The following is a 21,367-nucleotide window of genomic DNA, read 5'->3' on the forward strand; positions in this document are numbered from 1 at the left end:
AACAGAGGTGAAGAAGGGAAGGGAGGAGTCAGAGATAGACGAGTTGAAAGTGAGGGCGGGGTGGAAATTGGAAGCAAATTCGATCACCTTTTCCAGTTATGGATTAGAGAGGGAAGCAGCACCGATGATATCATCGATGTATCAGAGTAAAAGTTGTGGGTGGAGGCTGGAGTAGGACTGGAACAAGAAATATTCCATGTATCGCACAAAGAGACAGGCATAACAAGGGCCCATGTGGGTACCCTTGGCCACCTCTTTGACCTGAAGAAAGTGAGAGGAGTTAAAAGAGATAATGGGAACTGCAGATGCTGGAGAATCCAAGATAACAAAATGTGAGGCTGGATGAACACAGCAGGCCAAGCAGCATCTCAGGAGCACAAAAGCTGACGTTTCGGGCCTAGACCCTTCATCAGAGAGGGGGATGGGGTGAGGGTTCTGGAATAAATAGGGAGAGAGGGGGAGGCGGACCGAAGATGGAGAGAAAAGAAGATAGGTGGAGAGAGTTTAGCTGGGGAGGTAGGGAGGGGATAGGTCAGTCCAGGGAAGACGGACAGGTCAAGGAGGTGGGATGAGGTTAGTAGGTAGGAGATGGGGGTGCGGCTTGGGGTGGGCGGAAGGGATGGGTGAGAGGAAGAACAGGTTAGGGAGGCAGAGACAGGTTGGACTGGTTATGGGAGAGAGAAGTTGTTCAGAGTGAGGACAAGCTCGGCCAAGCAGAGGAGGGTGATGGTGGGTGGGGATGATTCAGGCCTATGTTCCAAGAATAGGCGGAGACCCTGAGACCATCCTGGTAGGGTATGGACATGTAAAGGGATTGCACTTGCATGGCAAAGAGGAGGTAGGTGGAATCTGCAAACGAGAAATTCTGAAACTGGCGTAAAGTGTCGGAGGAATAATGGATGGTCGTGTGCAGATACTGGACCAGCAGAGAAAAGACCGAGTTAAAGTAGGAGGAGATGAGTTCTTTGGGCAGTCCTGTTTGTGCATTTTCAGAAGGAGGTAGAAGCGAGCTGTGCAGTTCTGGGGTGTTATCAACTTGGAGGCAGTGGGGGGGAAGGTCACCAGGTGAAATGAGGTTAGTGACCATTGTTGATGCAATGGCGTGGTGTTCTATGGTGGTGTCATGGTCCTTGGAGAGATTGGAGGAGGTATCTGAGAGACAGTGCCCAGCATTTCCAATGTAGAGTTCAGTGCGCCAGACAACAACAGCACTACCCTTATCGGCAGGCTTAATTTCAAAATCAGGTCAGATCTGAGCGCATGGAATATAGTCAGTTCGGGGGGAAATAGGTTGGAACTGGTGAAAGGATAGAGAAATTGAGGTGACCGATGTCACACCGACAGTTCTCAATGAGCAGGTTGAGTGTAGGCAGAAGGCCAGAGGGAAGGGAAGGCGAAGACAGCGGAAGAAAAGTTTGATGTCATGTCACGCCCAAAATTCATTAAGGTGGGGACACAGAGGGATAAATGTGAGACCTTTGCTGAACACGAAATGTTCAGCATTGGAGAGTGGTAGGTTAGGAGGGATGGTGAGAACGTGACTGGAGGAGGGGTTAGGGGATTGGGTGTGGTCAAAGGGAAGGGGAGGAAAGGAAGGTTCCAGAGGGCCATGGGTATCTCTGAGTTATTGCATCTTGATGCCTGAAAGGAAAAGAAGGAGTTTTCTAATTAGCATGGTGAATGAGCAACATATATAATGACCTGTATGAGAAATTCAGTGAAGTTTGACATGATTATTCCTTGACACTGCCATGTTGATTATTTTTGATTAATCCTTGTTTCTCCAAGTGAAGTTTAATTCTGTTTCTCAGAATTAAAAGCTTCTCTGCTGCTGATGGTAGACTCATAGGCTTACAGGTTTCTCCCTCCCACCCTTCTGGAACAACGTTCACTGTCCTCCAGTACCTCTCACATTTCTGTTGGTTTGGAATCACGTGTAGGCTGGATAACAATGGCACATTTCCTTCCCTAAAGGATCTTGGTGAGTCAGTTTAACAGTTGATGATTGTTTCCTTGGTCCCCATTACTGAAACTAGTTTAATATCCCAGATTCATGCACTGAATTTGAAATACACCAGTAGCTGTGATGGGATTTGAACCAGTATTGCCCCTGAAGTATTAGCCTTGGATTCTGGATTGTTAATCTAGTCACATTACTATGACACCCCAAGCTCCTTGCTCCCTGCTAGGCCTATGACTGACTTGAGTCTTGAGGCATCAGACCTCCCCTTGGATAAGTGGAAGGCTTCAGGACAACCAGCAACTTTAGTGTCACCATTCGTGGGAGTCCTGCACTTGACCTGACCGTCTCTACTGGCTCTTTCTCTATGGTAAAAACAGAGGACATGCACATGCACTTTGGCCCTTGAGAGGTCCAATTCTCTCTCTAATTATTCTTTTATCCTTTAATATGTTTAACGAGTCTCTTTGGATACACTCTAATCCTCTCAGCCAAAACTATTTTGTGCCCCCTTTTCGCCCTCCTGATTTTCTTCTTCAGTAAAACTCCTGTATCCCCTGTATACCGCCAGAGATTCCCTTGATGCCAGCTACCTGTAACCAAGCCATGCCTCCATTTTCCTAGTCAAAGCCTCAATATCTTTTGTCATAAAGGGTTCCCTACTCCTGCCAACCTTGCTGTTCACCCTGTCCTGAAAATATAGACCTTGAACCCCAGCTATCACACTTTTAAAGGCATCCCATTTGCCAGAGGTCCCTTTACCTGCAAACAACTTCTCCAATCAACCCCTGCATGTGCCTGCTTAATTCTATCAAAATTCACCTTGCCCCAGTTTGGAACTTGAACCTGTGGAACAGTTTTGCCCTCTCCATGACTATTTTAAAATTAATAGAAGTATGGCCAATGGTCCCAAAGTGCTCCCCTACTATCATGTCAGTCAATTGTCCTGCTCTATTTCCCAAGAGTAGGTCGAGTTTTGTTCCTTCCATAGTAGGACCCACTATATACTGCTTGAAGAAACTTTCCGGAACACATTTAACAAATTCTACCCCAACTAAGCCCTTAACTCTATGCAGGTCCCAGTATATGCTAGGAAAGTTAAAATCCCCCACTATGACAACTCTGTTTCTGCTGCAAGTCTCTGAAATCTCCCTGCATATGTCTTCCTTTAATTCCTGTTGACTGTTTGGGGGCCTATAGTACAACCTCAACAATGTCACTACGCTCTTCTTATTTCTTAGCTCCATCCATGCAGCCTCACTGGATGATCCATCAGTTATTTTATCTCTGATTACTACTGTGATACTCCTCTTAATCACCTCTTTCTTCTACCTCTGTCCCACCTAAAGCACCTGTCCCCTGGCACATTAAGCTGCCAGCCCTGTTCCTCCCTTAGTCATGTTTCTGTCATGGCTATAATATTCCAGTCCCACGTACCTATTCACGCCCTGAGTTTGACAGCCTTAACTGTTAGTCCTCTCGCATTGAAATAGATGCAACTAATCCAACAGGCATTCCTCGCTCCTTGTCCCGTTCTAGTTTGACCTGTCTCTTGAGCTTGCTATTTTAGATTACCGTGCCAACTGCATTGTAAGCTATGAAACCTGGCAATCACAATGACCCTTCATCAGAGAGGGGGATGGGGAGAGGGAACTGGAATAAATAGGGAGAGAGGGGGAGGCGGACCGAAGATGGAGAGAAAAGAAGATAGGTGGAGAGAGTATAGGTGGGGAGGTAGGGAGGGGATAGGTCAGTCCAGGGAAGACGGACAGGTCAAGGAGGTGGGGTGAGGTTAGTAGGTAGATGGGGGTACGGCTTGGGGTGGGAGGAAGGGATGGGTGAGAGGAAGAACCGGTTAGGGAGGCAGAGACAGGTTGGACTGGTTTTGGGATGCAGTGGGTGGGGGGGGAGAGCTGGGCTGGTTGTGTGGTGCAGTGGGGGAAGGGGACGAACTGGGCTGGTTTAGGGATGCAGTAGGGGAAGGGGAGATTTTGAAACTGGTGAAGTCCACATTGATACCATTAGGCTGCAGGGTTCCCAGGCGGAATATGAGTTGCTGTTCCTGCAACCTTCGGGTGGCATCATTGTGGCAGTGCAGGAGGCCCATGACGGACATGTCATCTAGAGAATGGGAGGGGGAGTGGAAATGGTTTGCGACTGGGAGGTGCAGTTGTTTGTTGCGAACTGAGCGGAGGTGTTCTGCAAAGCGGTCTCCAAGCCTCCGCTTGGTTACCCCAATGTAGAGGAAGCCACACCGGGTACAGTGGATGCAGTATACCACATTGGCAGATGTGCAGGTGAACCTCTGCTTAATGTGGAATGTCATCTTGGGGCCTGGGATATCCACTTCACCAACACCTTCCACCCAATCCACTTCACCAACACCTTCCACCCAAACCTTCAGTTCACCTGGGCTATCTCCAGCACATCCTTCACCTTCCTGGACCTCTCAGTCTCCATCTCAGGCAACCAGCTTGTAACTGATGTCCATTTCAAGCCCACCGACTCCCACAGCTACCTAGAATACACCTCCTCCCACCCACCATCCTGCAAAAATTCCATCCCCTATTCCCAATTCCTCCGCCTCCGCCGCATCTGCTCCCACGATAAGACACTCCACTCCCGCACATCCCAGATGTCCAAGTTCTTCAAGGACCGCAACTTTCCCCCCACAGTGATCGAGAACGCCCTTGACCGCGTCTCCCGTATTTCCCGCAACACATCCCTCACACCCCGTCGCCACCACAACCGCCCAAAGAGGATCCCGCTCGTTCTCACACACCACCCTACCAACCTCCGGATACAACGCATCATCCTCCGACACTTCCGCCATTTACAATCTGACCCCACCACCCAAGACATTTTTCCATCCCCACCCCTGTCTGCTTTCCGGAGAGACCACTCTCTCCGTGACTCCCTTGTTCGCTCCACACTGCCCTCCAACCCCACCACACCCGGCACCTTCCCCTGCAACCGCAGGAAATGCTACAGTTGCCCCCACACCGCCTCCCTCACCCCTATCCCAGGCCCCAAGATGACATTCCACATTAAGCAGAGGTTCACCTGCACATCTGCCAATGTGGTATACTGCATCCACTGTGCTCGGTGTGGCTCCCTCTACATTGGGGAAACCAAGCGGAGGCTTGGAGACCGCTTTGCAGAACACCTCCGCTCAGTTCGCAACAAACAACTGCACCTCCCAGTCGCAAACCATTTCCACTCCCCCTCCCATTCTCTAGATGACATGTCCATCATGGGCCTCCTGCAGTGCCACAATGATGCCACCCGAAGGTTGCAGGAACAGCAACTCATATTCCGCCTGGGAACCCTGCAGCCTAATGGTATCAATGTGGACTTCACCAGTTTCAAAATCTCCCCTTCCCCTACTGCATCCCTAAACCAGCCCAGTTCGTCCCCTCCCCCCACTGCACCACACAACCAGCCCAGCTCTTCCCCCCCCACCCACTGCATCCCAAAACCAGTCCAACCTGTCTCTGCCTCCCTAAGCGGTTCTTCCTCTCACCCATCCCTTCCTCCCACCCCAAGCCGCACCCCCATCTACCTACTAACCTCATCCCACCTCCTTGACCTGTCCGTCTTCCCTGGACTGACCTATCCCCTCCCTACCTCCCCACCTATACTCTCTCCACCTATCTTCTTTTCTCTCCATCTTCGGTCCGCCTCCCCCTCTCTCCCTATTTATTCCAGTTCCCTCTCCCCATCCCCCTCTCTGATGAAGGGTCCAGGCCCGAAATGTCAGCTTTTGTGCTCCTGAGATGCTGCTTGGCCTGCTGTGTTCATCCAGCTTCACATTTTATTATCTTGGAATTCTCCAGCATCTGCAGTTCCCATTATCTCTGAATCACAATGTCCCGCTTTGTGATTAAACATTTTGTTCTAATTTAACTTCCAAAGACGTAAAAGGTTTATCTTGGTTTAATATTTTTCTTAAATTTTCTGTAATTAATTTTAGCTATATCTTTTACATTAAACAGTGAAAACAAATGAATTTACTTTCTGCAATTATGAATGGTAATCTTAACTTTCTGTTTCCAGTTCTTTTGTGTTAGACAGCAAAGCTTGGTAAGCTGGTTTGGAGAAACTACTGAATACATCATTGTGAGGGAGATGAATTAACATGAGTAGTTTACAGTAATTAACCCAAACACTTTACAAAGCTTGGCACTTCAACCACATATGTTCATTCAGCTCCTTCACACTCTGGTACAATGATTTGCCTAAGACAGTTCACTAAATGATGTAATCAGCAGTCATTCTTCCAAAGAAGGGGATCGAATCAGTGCCGTAGTGTATCGGGAGAGCAAGTGTGCAACTTGTACAGTAGGAGGGGAGGAGGTTTCGCCACAGTTTCCAAGAAATATGCCATTTAACACACATCTGCACAAAGTGAGTTCACGAATAAAATTATGACTATATTATAAACATTTTAATTTACTTGTAAATCAACTACAATAACGATATGACAGTGACAGAACTCTAGAGCTTGAACAAATAAATACTAATCATGAAACTAATTGACCGTGTGTTTTCTTTTTCTTTCATGGGTCTGTGCTTTGCTGGCAAAGTCAACATGTGTTGTCTATCCCCTGAAAATGATGTTGATCTACCATCCACAAGCACTGCAGTCTTGTAATGAAAGTCTTATCACATTGCTGTGGGTAGGATGTTCGAGGATTTACGCTTAGTGATAAGGAAGGAATGAATGAAGTTTGAAGGCAATGTATTTCCGAAGTAGGATGGTGTGTGACGAGAAGGGAAGCTGGCAAGTGATAGAGTTCTGGTGCACCTGCTGCCCTTGCCCTTCCAGGTGGTTGAGGTTGTGTGTTTGGGAAGTAGAACTGTAAGAATCCTTGCCAGGTTTTTGGAGTGCATCTAATGGATGATACACACTGCAACCACTGTGCAGGGTGGTGGATGATTTTCTGAGATTGCAATCAGCTTTCTCTTGAACGGTGTTTTGTTGCTTGAATACGTTCCGGCAAGTGAAGAGTATTCCAAGCATTACTTGTTAATGCTGTCCAGATGATGGATAAGATTTGAGGAATCACGAGGCAAGTGATTCTGGACAGAACACCTTGCTTCTGACTTGCTCTTGCAGCTACATGGTTTACACAGCTGCTGAAGCTAAGTTTCTGATGTTTGATGATGGGGAATGGGAATACCGCTGAAAGTCACCAATCTTGTTGGAGATGGTGAATGCCTGATACTTGTGTGGCGCAAAATTTATTTACATAATTCTCTCGGGCAGCCTTACCTTGCTAAATTCCTTCCAATCTTTCCCTACATGCTGCAAATACTACGTATATCTTTTTCTATGCTTCCACCCATTTGTTCTATCGGTTTTTTTTCTGTGCAGACTTTGTAGGCTTAATGATTACTGCTCCCTTCACAAGATGGAGGCTATTAACTTCAACTATCTTATGAATTGGATCTTGTACAGGAACTTTTTAACCGTGATTATTGAATCGTCATCTAATTCTGCATGTTAAGTTCATATGGAGAAGATGGTTTCTGCTCATTTGCTCTCATGTGACAGATCACCAAATCTACCATTTAGTAAAAAGCCATCTCTTAAATTGAATCCAATGTCCTGGCCTCAACCAACTTTTCTGGAAAACTATTCCGTTTTTTTATTCACCCTTTGTGTCTGTCCTCCCATCTGGTCTTCAGTTGCCCTTCACTATTCTGAACATTTTTGTCTTGTCTTTCTGCGGCATTTCAAATGAAAATTCAGGGTTTATCTTTTAAATCTGATAATGTATACCATTTTCTCCAAGGTACTTGGCTTTGGGACTATAGGCTCCTCTTATTTTCTGTATTGTGTTGTGGACCTGAGTCACCTTCATGTTTGAACAGTAACCAAAGTAGAGCATTCTGAACCTTCTCCAGACCTTTGAGGAGTCGTGCTTATTGACTTTGACTGTAGAATTCATCTTATTTAATTTATTGCATCTTTGCTATTTGAACATAGTAAGTGACAAGTCAGTTAACATCCTAGGTCTAATAACTCCGGCATGCTGATGCAAGAAGAGGGATAATATTACATCCGCATGGTGGCACTGAGCCATTAGAAGTACTCACAGCAGCGGCCTTCCCAGTTCCAGAAGACAAGATGGATTTGGTGCATGCAGAAAAGATGTTTTACTGTGAACAACTGTACAGGTAATCTTCTTGGGAGGTTTGTCAGCCAAATAGAGAAAAGTAAAACACAAACAGAAATTACTGGAGAAACTCAGCAGGCCTGCAGTATCAGTGGAGAGAGAACAGAGTTAACATTTCAGGTTCAGTGACCCCATAGAAAAGTGTATGCTTTGACCATTGTCATTTAGACTTCAGTGGACTGCCTGGAGAAGATAATGAAAAGCAATTTTTCGAGAACATAAGGATAACATCTTTAAAGGTGTGCAGGATCTAATTGATACCATCAAGTCTGCTGTCCTGCTGATCATTAGCCATTTAGATCCAAGACTACATTCGAATGCTGTGACTGGATCCTACTTTCATCATCTGAACTATTGTGTGTGCTTTTCATAATTTCCTCTTCCTATCATTCTTGTTCTGCATCTCTTACAAGAACATACATGGAAAAGCCTTATGACTGTGAATGCTCAGGAGGGGCTACATAATAAAGAGTTGGAAGGAACCCTAACTTCAAATGCACCTTACAGAATATTCTTATAGTTGTACAGCTGAGATTTCTGATTTCTGCTTGTTTCTGCTAAAGCTGATGTTTCATGCCAAAGCTGTGAACTTTCAAAGCTGATAAACTAAATTCTTCTTGTTTGACCACTCATGCGGGTAACTTTAGGAACTGTAATTCTGGGGTAAGTGTCTGATTTCAATAACCGTGTGATTTGCATTCTTACAAACACATTGTAGGTGGGCATACCTTCTGCCATAGGCTAATTCTATCCATAATTTAATCTCCATTTTCAAGTATAAATTCCTTTAACATGTTTGATTTACACTTGAAATTAAAGTCCTCAGTACCTCTAATATTTTATACCAAAATAGTGTTGGAATTCGAGGTCAAATCTTTCCTTTTCTCAAAATGTCGAAACTACAAAACCCATTATGGTTTCAGTTCTTTTTTCCCCACTATCCAGTGCTGTTTAAATTCCTTGCATCACATAATCACAACAGTTTGATTTACTTATTTCTGTGTGTTCGTATCTGATGAACCACTGAATGGTGGGATTGATTTCAGCACACAAAGAAGAGGATGATTATGAAATTATCACTGGATCTTAGAGAAAATGTTCAATGGAACATCAAATATAACTGAAATAAAAACAAAATTTTTGTAAATTTTCAAGCATCGTTTGTGGAGAGACTAACAACAATCAATATTTCAGGTCTGTTGAAGTGGGGTAGGATTGTCCCACTACAGGGTAGAATAGACATGATGGACCGAATGCCGTGTCATTCTACAATTCTGTCCCACCATACATCTGAGGCAGGTGGGACTTAAACCCAGGACTTCAGGCCTGGAGTTAAGGTCACTGCTGCTGCACCAGGAGAGCCCGTATTTATGATCAGAGATAATGGGAACTGCAGATGCTGGAGAATCCAAGATAACAAAGTGTGGAGCTGGATGAACACAGCAGGCCAAGAAGCATCTCAGGAGCACAAACGCTGACGTTTCAGGCCGAGACCCTGACAAATCATCTTCATCAGAAACCTTCATCATCTGATGAAGGGTCTCGGCCTGAAACGTCAGCTTTTGTGCTCCTGAGATGCTGCTTGGCCTGCTGTGTTCATCCAGCTCCACACTTTGTTATCTCGGAGCCCTTATTTATCTACATTGTATATTTGCAGTAAAGGATTGCAGTGAGAATGTGGCTTGGCATTTTATGTCAATGTGGAAAACTTGGGCGGGATATTTTTAAACGGGGTCCAGTTAGCTTAATTGGTTAGATGGATTGGAATGTGAATCCGAGTTCCCACAACAGCTCTGCCCTCAATTCTACTCATAGTAAAAATAATCACAGCGCTTGGCCAGTGTTAGCTAAATAATCACCAAGGGTCTATGTTTGGTCAGAGAACTGAAGAAGAATTTTAACATAAGCTCCTAGTTGGTAAATTGATTGGATTGGCTGCCTATTCTACATTCTGTAAATTTTTCAATTGTGTGGATTAGGTTGAAATGATCTCTATGGTTTGTTAAGAATATTAAAAATATACTGGAAAGACTTGAACCTATTTTACTAGGGCATAGGAGATTAAGGGGTGACCTTATTGAGATTTATAAAATCGTGAGGGGCATGGATAATGGGAATGACAAGGATATTGTCTAAGGGGAAGGACAAGGATTCGGGCGGCATGGTGGCTCAGTGGTTAGCACTGCAGCCTCACAGCACCAGGAACCCAGATTTGATTCCAGCCTCAGGCTACTGCCTGTGTGGAGTTTGCACATTCTCCCCATGTCAGCGTGGGTTTCCTCTGGGTGCTCCAGTTTCCTCCCACAGTCCAAAGATGTGCAGGTTAGGTGGATCAGCCATGCTAAATTGCCCATAGTGTTCAGGAGTGTGTGGGTTATAGGGGGATGGGTATGGGTGGAATGCTTCAAGGGGCGGTGGGGACTTGTTGGGCTGAAGGGCCTGTTTCCACAGTGTAGGGAATCTAATCTTTTCTCTAGGAGGAGGAGTTCAAAACTAGGAGGTATATTTTTTAAGGTGAGAGGAGAGATTTTAAAAGGACATCGGGGCAAATACTTTTACACAGAGTGGTTTATGTGTGGAACGACTTGCTGGAGAGTGTGGTGGATGCAGGATAAGTTCACGAATAAGAAATATTTGTAAGGGTATGGGCCAAACAAAGGCAGGTGGGACTAGTTTAGTTTGGGAACATGATTGGCGTGGACTGTTTAGGCCAAAGGGCCTGTTTCTGTGCTATATGACTCGGTGACTCTATCACTTTCAGACCTAAGAGAGAGGATTACAGCTATGATTTCATTGTTGGATAATTTCAAGTCAGCCGTGTTTCATGTTGATGAGATTTTATCACCATTATTTAGTACACTCACATCTATTTATAACAGCTACTTCTTGAAGGAGTACATTTTTTGCGAATTGTACACATTCCCAAAATTGTACTGCACTATAAAAAGATGAAAACATATCGTTAGCTTTGCGTGAAGGAAGTGTCCAATAGACAAGGCCCTGTCATACCTCTCACAATGCTTTGAACAGCTTTGTATTTTATGTAAACAATATTTATGGCTGGCTCCATATTATTGCTGATTGATTTAAAAACAACTTCCAGCTTTGAAGTACCAAGTTTGGTTGTTGTAATAAAAACTTGCAACTTATTTAAGAGGAAACCTAGATCTGCACCTGAAATAGTGTAATCTACAGCTTTGTGGACCATTTGCTGTGAATGCGGGCAGCTGGTTTATTCAGCTGATACATGATGGGCTGAATGGCTTCTTTCAGTGCTGTAACATTTTCATGGTTCACTGATGTTATCGCCTGAGAAAGACAAAAAAATTCCCCCTGCAGTATGATTCAATTTGTAGTGTTTTAAACTGTTTTCAGGTGCGTCAAAACATTAGGATTTTGGAGCTACCAAGCTTTAGGTTGTTGCCCAAAAAGGAGTACTCAAACCTTTAGTGATAATGGGAACTGCAGATGCTGGAGAATCCAAGATAACAAAGCTGGATGAACACAGCAGGCCAAGAAGCATCTTCATCCCTCTGATGAAGGGTCTAGGCCCGAAACGTCAGCTTTTGTGCTCCTGAGATGCTGCTTGGCCTGCTGTGTTCATCCAGCTTCCCACTTTCCCCAGCTATTCCCTTGTGTGACAGACAAAAAGCAAAGAACTGACTCAGAATTTAATTAAACAAAGCCTTCTTTATTTTAACTCTTTACGTACCAATACTAAAATGTATTTATTGCAACATTTACATCTTACTTTATCTAACTTAACTTCAACTTTAACTCACTTCATTTAACTTCCCTGTATCTTACTTCAACTTAACTAACCCTAACTCTTACTTTAACTCAATAAGTTTGGCATCAATCACATACTACCACGATTTGAGTGATGTAGTCAACTTTATTCTACGTTAAGGCCCTGTCTCATGGTTCTTTGTCTGCTCTCCGAAGATAGCTTCAGAGCATAATAGGGAACTGCAGATGCTGGAGAATCTGAGACAACAAAGTGTGGAGCTGGATGAACACAGCAGGCCAAGCAGCAATTTAGGAGCACAAAAGTTGCAGAGCACATGCTTTTCCAATGTGGTCTGGAGGGTTCTTCGTCTCTGAGAAAAATTCCTTTGTTTTGTTAATTTATCTGAAAATGTACTCCATTCCAGGAAGATCTATTGCTCTCAACCAATGAGCTGATAAAAGCCGGATTACATTATTCAATCCCAGCCAGTGCAATTTTCTGGTAAACAGCTCCCAAATGGTTACAGCAAGTTGTGAGCAGAGACATTCCATACACCATGTCAGGTAGCAGTTGTTCCATTATTTCACTTGCCTTATTTGGTCAACACAGGAAACTACAGGCTGTGGTAATGAAATATGAGGCTGGATGAACACAGCAGACCCAGCAGCATCTCAGGAGCACAAAAGCTGATGTTTCGGGCCTAGACCCTTCATCAGATGAAGGGTCTAGGCCCTAAACGTCAGCTTTTGTGCTCCTGAGATGCTGCTGGGCCTGCTGTGTTCATCCAGCCTCATTTCATTATCTTGGATTCTCCAGCATCCGCAGTTCCCGTTATCACTGAAACTACAGGCTGTAGCAGTTTTAACTGAGGTCGGAGTTTAAACTAGCTGGAGCAAAATTCCCAGCAGGCTTGATTGTGGCTCCTAACCAGTCTTATTAGCATTTCTCGGAGATAGTAACAACTGCAGATGCTGGAGTCAAGAGATAACACATTGTGGAGTTGGGGGAGCACAACGTGCCAGGCAGCATCAGAGGAGCAAGAAAGTTGATGTTTCGGGCCGGGACATTCTTAAAAATTGGGGGACAGGGAAGGGAGCTCTGAAATAAATAGAGATAGGAGGGGTGGGATTGGGGACGGTAGGTGGGATGGTGCTCGGTGAGTGCAGGTAGGCACTGGTGAGGATTGGTCAGTGAGGTGGGAGGAGTGGTTAGGAGGGAGAGAAGATGGACAGGTCAGGAGACAGAGATGAGAGGGAGGGTTGGTCATGGGATTAGGCCAGGAGTGGTGAGATTTTGAAACTGGTAAAGTCCACATTGAGGCCATTACATTGTAGACTCCTAGGGCAGAATATGAGGTGCTGCTCCCCAGTTTCTGGGTGGCGTCATTGTGACACTGGAGGAGGCCCAGGATGGGCATGTTACCCACGGAGTGGGAGAGGGAGTTGAAATGGTTCGCGACTGGAAGGTGTTGTGTGTTGCGAACAGAGTGCAGGTGCTGTAGAAAGCGGTCTCCAAGCCTCCTCTGGGTCTCACCAATGTAGAGGAGGCCACCTCGGGAGCAGTGGATGCAGTAGACCACATTAGTGGATGTGCAGATGAACATCTGTTTAATGGGGAAGGTTTTTTGGTTCCTTGGATGGAGGTAAGGAGGGAGGTGTAGGGGCAGGTGTAACACTTCCTGCGGTTGCAGGGAAAGGTGCCAAGGGTGGTGGAGCTAGTGGGGAGTATGGAAAGCATGAGTCGCAGAGAGCACAATCCCTATGGCAGACAGATGGAGTGGGGAGGGAAATATATCCTTGTTTGTGGGGTCAGCACCCACCCCTATCTGTCTTCCATACAGACCACTCTCTCTGCAACTCCCTCATCCACTCCAACCCCTCTCTCTATTTATTTCAGAGCTCCCTTTCCCCTCCCCCATTTCTGAAGAAGGGTCCCAACCCAAAATGTCAACTTGCCTGCCCCTCTGATGCTGCCTGGCCTGCTGTGTTCCTCCAGCTCTGCACTGTGTCACAAGCATTTCTGCTGCTGGACGCCTGATTCACAAACGTTCAAAGCCCTTCCGCACCTTTTATATAAAGTACTTTACAGTTGAACATTTTGTTATATCCTATGCATTGCTTGAATGTCTGACAGTGTTTAGTAAACAGACTGGCAGCACTTTATTCCTCCCTCTGTGGAAAAGGGAATGGTTGCACCATTTACTGAGATGATGCTCCAATTATTCTGGAATCCATTTGTTCACATATCTAGGGATTAACTAATTTATTGGAAGCCACATGCCCATTACATAGCTTGTCCTTTTAAATATAAAATCATTCTGGGGATGTGTATGAAGCTTATAAAGTTGAATTGATTGCCTGTCCTGGTGACCCTTGGAGAAGGTGGCACTCCATTGCATTCTTGATCCAACATGAAAAACAATGTCCCTACAGTGTAAAGAGATGACAAGGTGTAGAGCTGGATGAACACAGCAGGCCAAGCAGCGTCAGAGGAGCAGGAAGGCTGATGTTTTGGGCCTAGACCCTTGGTCAGAAAACTTGTGAAGGAGGGTCTGGGCCTGAAATGTCAGCCTTCCTGCTCCTCTGATGCTGCTTGGCCTGCTGTGTTCATCCAGCTCTACACCTTGTTGCCTCAGATTCTCCAGCATCTGCAGTTTCTACTATCTCTGTCCCTACAGTGTTGTTAGGTGGACAGTTCCAGGGTTCTGAGTTGGTTCAAGGATTCTGAGTCAACAAAAATGATGGAATGGTGATTTATGGTTAAGTCTGGATGGTGTATGGCCTGGATGTCTTATCGAACAGACCACCAGTGCAAAAACAATGTTTCCATAGGCAGATTTTCACCTGTAGCTCTTCACTGCAGATCTCTGCATGTTGTGAGAGCGAGAACAATAATTTACCCAATAATTATTCAAGTACAATAGTATAGAATTAAAGGGAATTAGCAGAGTGATTTCCATTTGGTTGTCAAACCCAGGAGTAACCTGGCAAACAGGTACAGGAAAATTATTAAATGCTTAAGTATGCATGAAAGTTATTTTTAAAAAGAAGAGTCAGGAACAAAACAGGTAAATTCCAGCTGCACTTGTACTCTGCTTGAACTAAGAAATGTATACTTGCCAAGCTACAGCCAGAGTACAGGACTTGCATCTATCCTTATTTTTTTGCAGTAAGTTGTGTTTTTGTCCTTTCACCATTCAGATGCCACCATTTATTTGACAAGGTGATAATTGTAGACAGCTTCCAGATACCTCTGTCATCCGCTCCAGCCTTCAAATTTACCAAATATAGGATTTATATAACTGATGTTAGGGAAGGTGAAAACCTGTTAGCAAACTTTGGTAGAACAAGCAGCAGCTAGTTTTGACCTCGTGGACAGTCATGAACATGCCAGGCTGGCACATGGCCATGGTTTCTATTTTGTACTTCTGATAGTAGATTTGATGTTTTTTTTCAGCACCAAAAGCATTAGAATACCTTTAAGGTGGCCCAGGGTAGCTGGTGGCATAAATGCAGTCAGCACATTATCAGGAAAATCATTGCCAACATAGCCTAATGTACAATGCTTACAATGGGATGGTGCCTAGCGGAAATTTATGGAAATTTCAGAGGAAAAGTCAGTTCTCTTTACAATGGTTTTCTTGGAGTTTTGTATCCTGTTCCTGGCACAGGGGTGAATGTTTGCTGAAGTTCCCCATGTTGGGATTCATAACTTCTGTCAAAGTTGTAGCAGAAATGTGAAAGAAACTTTGTAACAATCCCAGAATCTTACAAAGAATTCTTCTCATTTTGTATCCACAGTGGTATGTTCTATGATGGAAACCACACTTACTTGGTTGAACCAGCGCAAGGAAATGATCAAAATGCATTGGTAAGTCTTATTTCTTAGGCTTATATGGAATTAAATATTGTATTGTGTTATAAATAATGTATTAATTTTGTTGTATAAAATTATCAACTCTTCCTGTTCCTGCTAAAAGCTTTCTTTTTAAGCCAAACACATGTTTTAATATAAAATGACAATGCTTAAATCTTTCTGCTGTAAGTGTCACGATTTGAAGGTTTCTCTGTTCTTCAATTCTATAAAGTTACAACATCTCATAATGAAGTAAATTGGTAAAATTACAAAAATCAAGTAAATTCAACTTTGTTCAATTGTGGGTAATGACCAAAATTGGTTTCTGATATATGCCGATGCCTCTGTTTTGCAATACTTTTTCCTGGACTGTCAGTGCCTTTACTACGTTTTTAAAAAAAAAGCACTACTTTTTTAACTGGGACATCACTCCATGGGTGGTATTTCCCTGTGGGTCATCATTCACTTAGCCATTTTTCGCATGTCAGCCCAGAAAAAGCAGTCATTGTACTATATTCCCATTCCACATTTACTGTTTGCACTACCAGGGAAGCTCACTAATAATCAAGCAAGACCAAGAAGCCTGGAAATGTTGTATCAGTGATAATGGGAACTGCAGATGTTGGAGAATCCAAGATAATAAAGTGTGAAGCTGGATGAACACAGCAGGCCAGCAGCATCTCAGGAGCACAAAAGCTGACGTTTCGGGCCTACACCCTTCATCAGAGAAGAGGATCATCTCTGATGAAGGGTCTAGGCCCGAAACGTCAGCTTTTGTGCTCCTGAGGTGCTGCTTGGCCTGCTGTGTTCATCCAGCTTCACACTTTATTAGCCTGGAAATGTTCCTCTTTGAGGATGTTGCAGTCAAGTGCAGATTTTGCATTGAAAGCAGCAAACTCAGTCCACATCAAGTACTGAAATGGGGGAATCACTCCTTTGTGTTTTACCGAGAAACTCACTGCCCAGCCGAAGATTGTTGGTGAATCTGCTGCACACCTGGGCGTATTACTTGTCTCAAAGGAGAAAGTCCCACCTCCAAGAGCTGCTGGCCAGTTAAATAGCTGGCAGCTGTCTGGTCCCAGCAATGTCACTGGGTGGCTGCAACTGCAGTCAGTCCACAAACAGTGATCTGTGCTCTCTCAGAGGATTGTGAGTCTTTGCAGCTCCTTGCCACAGAAAGCTGTGGGGACACAGTCTGTGTGTATGTTTATGGCTGAGATAGGTAGATTCTCGATAGTAGGGGAACCAAAGTTTATGGGGAAAGGGTAGACACGAGGAATGTTGGATCTGATTGGCAGAGCAGTCTCAACGGGCCAAACAGCCTGCTCCTCTTCCTATTTCTTACGGTCTTAGGACAATGAAGAAATCTTTGGCAAATCCATGCAAGAGTCCAGCAATTGAGGGTGGAGTGACAATGCACAGGCAGCAAGGGAATGGGCAACTCTGAGGAGAGATGACCCAGATCTTGGGCATGGCACTGATTTGTCCAGTGACCAGAAGTAAAATAACTCCGCAGTAGCCAATATCCTGTTACGAACTCATCCTTTATTCACATGTGGAGAGTCCATGACACTGATGCGGCTCCCTCAGAGCCAGTTCTCAGTATGAACAGGATCTCTGACACTCGTGTTCCTGTCAGCCTGGGCTCCCTAATTGGACCAGAGTAACAACCCCAATCAGGGAACTCATCTTTTATGAGGTCCATCTGGCTGACCTCATTACTATCGTTAAAGGGGAGAAATCTTCACACAATCTCTTCTTGGTGTCTTCTCGGTATCAATTTCTCTATGGTATTTTCCATAGAATGGTATACACCATAGCTTAAATTTGTGTCAGTGCATTTTTGACCCCAATCTACCTGTGCTAAAGTAGATAGACTATTACTTATTACATATTTTAACTTGTTGATTAGTTTGGATTTTCTCATTTGTGTTCAATACTTGAACAATTGTTGAAATCAACACATTCACTTCCTCAGTTGTGTTACTTGAAGATTCTGTTTTGCTTGATGTGATAAAAGACCACTTGAGTGGAGCGGATGTTGGCCATTGAGCCTATCAAGCCTGCTGCACCCTTCGATGATATAATAACTGATCATATAATCCTCAACTTCACTTTCCTGCCTTTCCCCTAACGAATTAAAAATGCCAGAGATAATGGGAACTGCAGATGCTGGAGATTCCAAGATAATAAAATGTGAGGCTGGATGAACACAGCAGGCCAAGCAGCATCTCAGGAGCACAAAAGCTGACGTTTCGGGCCTAGACCCTTCATCAGAGAGGGGGATGGGGGGAGGGAACTGGAATAAATAGGGAGAGAGGGGGAGGCGGACCGAAGATGGAGAGTAAAGAAGATAGGTGGAGAGGGTGTAGGTGGGGAGGTAGGGAGGGGATAGGTCAGTCCAGGGAAGACGGACAGGTCAAGGAGGTGGGATGAGGTTAGTAGGTAGCTGGGGGTGCGGCTTGGGGTGGGAGGAAGGGATGGGTGAGAGGAAGAACCGGTTAGGGAGGCAGAGACAGGTTGGACTGGTTTTGGGATGCAGTGGGTGGGGGGGAAGAGCTGGGCTGGTTGTGTGGTGCAGTGGGGGGAGGGGATGAACTGGGCTGGTTTAGGGATGCAGTAGGGGAAGGGGAGATTTTGAAACTGGTGAAGTCCACATTGATACCATATGGCTGCAGGGTTCCCAGGCGGAATATGAGTTGCTGTTCCTGCAACCTTCGGGTGGCATCATTGTGGCAGTGCAGGAGGCCCATGATGGACATGTCATCAAGAGAATGGGAGGGGGAGTGGAAATGGTTTGCGACTGGGAGGTGCAGTTGTTTGTTGCGAACTGAGCGGAGGTGTTCTGCAAAGCGGTCCCCAAGCCTCCGCTTGGTTTCCCCAATGTAGAGGAAGCCGCACCGGGTACAGTGGATGCAGTATACCACATTGGCAGATGTGCAGGTGAACCTCTGCTTAATGTGGATTGTCATCTTGGGGCCTGGGATGGGGGTGAGGGAGGAGGTGTGGGGACAAGTGTAGCATTTCCTGCGGTTGCAGGGGAAGGTGCCGGGTGTGGTGGGGTTGGAGGGCAGTGTGGAGCGAACAAGGGAGTCACGGAGAGAGTGGTCTCTCCGGAAAGCAGACAGGGGAGGGGATGGAAAAATGTCTTGGGTGGTGGGGTCCCCTTCCCCTACTGCATCCCTAAACCAGCCCAGTTCATCCCCTCCCCCCACTGCACCACACAACCAGCCCAGCTCTTCCCCCCCACCCACTGCATCCCAAAACCAGTCCAACCTGTCTCTGCCTCCCTAACCGGTTCTTCCTCTCACCCATCCCTTCCTCCCACCCCAAGCCGCACCCTCAGCTACCTACTAACCTCATCCCACCTCCTTGACCTGTCCGTCTTCCCTGGACTGACCTATCCCCTCCCTACCTCCCCACCTACACCCTCTCCACCTATCTTCTTTACTCTCCATCTTCGGTCCGCCTCCCCCTCTCTCCCTATTTATTCCAGTTCCCTCCCCCCATCCCCCTCTCTGATGAAGGGTCTAGGCCCGAAACGTCAGCTTTTGTGCTCCTGAGATGCTGCTTGGCCTGCTGTGTTCATCCAGCCTCACATTTTATTATCTTATAATTAAAAATGCCACTCTTTTTTGGTTGTGATGGAAGAACCCCTCCTCTCATGGCTGTAATGGAGACATTTCCATCTTTTGGAGCTTTAATAGAAAATTTCCCAACTTTTATACTTTAATAGTCTCCTGAAAAATGCGTGTTAGATTTTTAATTACCTGAAGCTGATCTGTTTTAAGCAAATCAGTTTACATTGACTGTGCCTCCATGATCCTGGAATACATGAATTTCTGTCTTGGCCCAGTTAGTTTTGTAGCCATGCATCATAGTATGTGGTCACCATGCTGGCAATGTTCGATCTGAGCTGTAACTTATTTTATAATTTCTCACCCCTTCAGCCAGAATTACTGTGCCATTTAAAGTTTCCCTTTTTAACCAGTCACTTTTAGTTTTGACTAATGCAAACTGCAATATGTGTTCGGTAACCAGCTGACTTTGGACTTGGGACCACTGTCACAGACTTCTATCTCACAGTGCAGTCTGTACCTCTGCATTGGAGCCACAGATTTCTGAAATGGTCTGAAATGTTTTCATTTGTTGTTGGAACTATTCTTCAGCATTGAGTGTTGCCATTTTCTTGGGGTTCACTGGCATCAGCAATCAGCAGTATGTGTTTACCTTGAAGTCTTTGGGGTTAACAGCATGTTTGCCTCATTCGGGCTGGTGCTCCTAATTTGAATGTTTAGAGTCTAAACTAATCTTCGTCTTATCTGTATATTCTCAATATGTGACTTTATTTGGGCATTACATTGGTCGCATGGGTATAAGAGTAGCCAAACAAAATTGCATCTCTGCAATTGTATACAGGTTATAAGAACTGTCATTATAAAGATGGTTGAGTGGACCTCACCTTAATTCTGTACTCAATGAGTCACTTTTTGTCTCTCATGAAGTCCCTGAGGTATCATCAAAGCAGCTCATGCATTTTGCACTCAATCAAGTGTTAACCTTTTCAGAGTTTTGCAAGCCTATGTAGAATATGGAGGGCTTTTGATTGTGTAAAGAATTTGAATTATTGAAGTAGGGCTATAACATTGACTTTCCATCAGTAACTCAGGGCAGGCAAATATACAGATGTTACCCTAACCCTGATTAATAACATACCCTTTCCTGGGCTTTGAACCAGCAGCCTGGACAGCTATCAATGGAAGTCCTACTGTGTCCCACTTCTAGTGCTGCAGTGAGGACCTGCTGTTTGCCAGGTTTTTAATAAAGGAGCTCCGAGCTGAGCTCCTTGGTTTGCAGAAATGCACATCCACTCCAATAATTCAGCAAAAACATTTTGATGTCATGCTGATTTATTGCACGCCCACGGGTTGCAGGTATAACTGAAAGTCAGCAAACATCTTTTAAGTTCTGCCCTTTCAGGCTTCACATGGATATTTGACGTTCTTCTAAAAGGTATTTCAAATTTGCATAAAAATATGATGTGTACACTCCAAATGTATCGGTGGTAAAACTTTTCAAGGAGGTCACCAAGGGTTAAGTATATACAAATTTATCCAAAACATACGTAGCAGCATCTACAAAATGATGTGTCAGTTTTGTTCTAGTTTGCCATCAGTTGTCTTATTAAAATTTCATAATATGAATATTGCTGAAAACAGATATATTTTATGAAAGCTGTCTTACACTTACCAGGACAATTCATAAGAAATCCCCAATATTTATTCTGCATTAGAGGCAAGTACTCAGCCCAATGTTGATTTTCCTTTAATAAAAAACAAAAGAACTGCAGATGCTGTAAATCAGAAACAAAATCAGAAATTGCTGGAAAGTTCAACATGCCTGACAGCATCTGTGAGGAGAAATCGGAGTTAACGTTTCGGGTCTAGTGACCCTTCCTCAGACCCGAAATGTTACCTCTGATTTCTCTTCACAAGACACTGCCAGAACGGCTAAGCTTTTCCAGCAATTTCTGTTTGTGTTGTCTCTTTACATGGGTATCTCTTACGAATTGTCTTCATGAGTGCAAGATAAAAAGTTTCAACAAGTGTCTTTTTTAGCAATAGTCAAGTTCTGCAACTC

At 44.7% G+C, this 21,367-nt stretch overlaps 1 protein-coding gene across 7 annotated transcripts in view; it reads left to right on the plus strand.

The window, feature by feature from the left end:
* The window catches only part of adam22 (ADAM metallopeptidase domain 22), a 339,135-nt gene that overhangs the window by 110,150 nt on the left and 207,618 nt on the right, over positions 1-21,367 (plus strand). For all 7 annotated transcript variants that reach the window (XM_048555033.2, XM_048555043.2, XM_048555053.2 and 4 more), the window contains exon 6: positions 15,673-15,742. In XM_048555033.2, coding sequence (XP_048410990.1) covers positions 15,673-15,742 — 70 coding nt within the window. The remainder of the gene's footprint in view (positions 1-15,672; positions 15,743-21,367) is intronic.

Source organism: Stegostoma tigrinum, chromosome 2, assembly GCF_030684315.1.
Source record: "Stegostoma tigrinum isolate sSteTig4 chromosome 2, sSteTig4.hap1, whole genome shotgun sequence".
NCBI lineage: Eukaryota > Metazoa > Chordata > Chondrichthyes > Orectolobiformes > Stegostomatidae > Stegostoma > Stegostoma tigrinum.